The sequence below is a fragment of the Crocuta crocuta genome, unplaced genomic scaffold (assembly GCF_008692635.1).
Source record: "Crocuta crocuta isolate KB4526 unplaced genomic scaffold, BGI_CrCroc_1.0 scaffold2801, whole genome shotgun sequence".
Taxonomy (NCBI): domain Eukaryota; kingdom Metazoa; phylum Chordata; class Mammalia; order Carnivora; family Hyaenidae; genus Crocuta; species Crocuta crocuta.
In genome coordinates this window covers 127,524-130,066 of record NW_027531783.1, presented here as the reverse complement: position 1 = coordinate 130,066, position 2,543 = coordinate 127,524, and the positions used below count along the sequence as shown (strand labels likewise).

Below are 2,543 nucleotides of genomic sequence, written 5' to 3'. Positions count from 1 at the left end.
TACTTATGAAATTTAATTGTATATAATAATAAATTCCTTTAAAATCATCACAGTCAAGAATTTAGTGTTAGAAAGTTCTACTGACAAGAAAATCACTCACTAAATTCCTTCTAAACCCTTAAAAGTGGCCTTATTGTATCAAAAAATGTTGATTTAAAGACATCTGATAACATCATTGTGACACCCTCACTTGAAAGTACTTTATTTATTTACAGGTAACTACACTGCCTATATAAGGAACTCATTCAACATGGATGCCTTATTTGAATAATGAGAGGAAAAACATCCTGAATCCCAGACCTAAATTCATAGTTCTCTTCATTATTTTCATATACTCTGATTTAGCATAGCAGTTAATGACCTTAACACTGGATGCTGAGTCCACAATGCTCAAGTATGATTCCCATAACTTGAGGCTCTTTGAGTCCTGGGAATAACACTGGGTAAAAATCATAGAGGTGGGGATGTGGGAAAGCATGCATGCTACAGCAGTGGAAGTTCTAGGGAAACACACTTATTGGCCAACACTAAAAACAGCTTTTAGTTTTCTTATACTTAGGGAACAATTTTTTTTTCCTTTTTTAAATTTCCACATAATATGATTAGGGGCTAAAATGTAAATGTTAAATATATTTTTTATAAGTAATAAACATAATCATTATAGAAATCTTTTTTATCCATTTAAACACACACATACATGTATCTATATTTATATACAAAATCAATCTGCATNCCAGTGTAGTACCCAGAGGGCCTTTTCCCAATAATGAATACTGAGAAAGGCAAGTTTTTAAAAGTCAGGCAATGAAAGGATGTATTATTGACTAGGTTAAAAAAAATTGATACATTTGTTCTGCTTTTGCAATATGTGAAGATTCATTTCAATTCAGAAAAATAACAATCTTCTAAATCTGAAATCCAATGTCATCATTTTTTTTCCCTAAAAAAGTAGACTATATTTAGTGAGGTTAATTTGATAACATTTAGCTCTTTAGTCATAAAAGGAAAACTCTCACTTAAAGTTATTTTATGTAAGTAAAATAAAATTACATTGCTAGCATTTCTTTGCAACAAATACCCCTGTGTGACTATTTTAATACATAAAAAGTTCATCCAATCCAACAGAAAAATTTCCAGAACTCTAGTAGATAAATGGCAAAAGACAAAAAGACTTTTTAAAGAAGGGAAAACACAAACAGCNCAATTTGGCATCATCAATTTAAAACATTTAGAGAACTATAAAATGCACAAGACCATACATTTTACTTGTAGAAATCTACCTTAAGGAATTAATATAAAATGAGAATAAAGCTTAATATACTATGATAGTCATTAAAGAAATATTTATTATTATGGAAGTTAGAAAAAAATGAAATGTTTAACAAATTCAGAATGGTTAAGTAAATTACCACATAGAGTAGAAATTTAAAATTATGTATAGGAAAATGTTTATTAGTGAATTGTTTAAGTCCAGTTAAAAAGAGGGAGGTACAAGATTCAAAATTTTATACACAGAATTTTAAATAGGTTTTTACAATGAAAGAAACTATATTAAAACATTAAAATTTTTAGCTTCTCAATTATGGAATAATGGATAACTCTCCCCCCAAATATTTCAAACTCNTATCTAAGAAAGGAAGTGATTAAGAGGATATTCTTTTTTCTGTATTAAAAGCAGAACTGTTATATAAAACAGTATGCCAACTATACTTTAATAATACAAAATAAAAAGTAAATAAAAATAAAGGTATAATTGTTACATTTTGGCATAGGATATAACTTACTCTTTCGCTTTCCAATATCCATGTCAGATGTAGCAGCTTCACATAAGAGCACCATCCCTAAGGTAACCCCACCATCTTAGAAAAATTAAGGAGAAATTCACACAGACATAATAGACAAACTACTTTAATATTCTTATTCTTTCATGAAGAAAATTATAAAGAACATACAAATCTTCAATTTCAATTACAAAAAACTAACTGTAATAAGTAATTTTGTATCTATACAGAATGACAATTGTCTACTATGAAGATATAATAATAAAAATATTAAGGTTGGAAAATTACTTCATTTGTACAAAAAAAATATTTTCAACGAATGTCTCACTACAACTCACAAATGAAATATGAGTTTTCCTGACATGGTACTTTGATATAACCTTCCTGGACATTCTGGCAACTATTGTTCCATCCTTGTATACATTTTATTTTTTATTTTTCAAAAATGTTTATTTATTTTGTAAGAGAGAGAAAGAGCTTAAGCAGAGTTGGGGCAGACAGAGGATCCCAAGCAGGCTCCATGCTGCCAGCACAGAGCCCAATGCAGGGCTCGATCTCATGAACCCAGATATCATGACCTGAACNGTATACATTTAAAAACATTAAATAGCCTTTATGATTATTCAACCACCCTCCAAAAATGAACACATTTGAACTGTACACAATTTGGAGAATAGCAACTAATTTTTATTTGAAAAATGACTTTTCAAAAATTCTCCAGAATTTCAACAATTAACTTTTAAAGGACAAATTACTACTAAA

The 2,543-nt window shown here is 29.1% G+C and overlaps 1 protein-coding gene across 1 annotated transcript in view; it reads right to left on the bottom strand.

Moving 5' to 3' along the window:
- MAGT1 (magnesium transporter 1) overlaps nucleotides 1-2,543 on the bottom strand; it is a 62,496-nt gene that overhangs the window by 4,704 nt on the left and 55,249 nt on the right. The window contains exon 8 of the mRNA XM_077772800.1: nucleotides 1,785-1,859. Within this exon, the coding sequence (XP_077628926.1) occupies nucleotides 1,785-1,859 (75 nt within the window). The remainder of the gene's footprint in view (nucleotides 1-1,784; nucleotides 1,860-2,543) is intronic.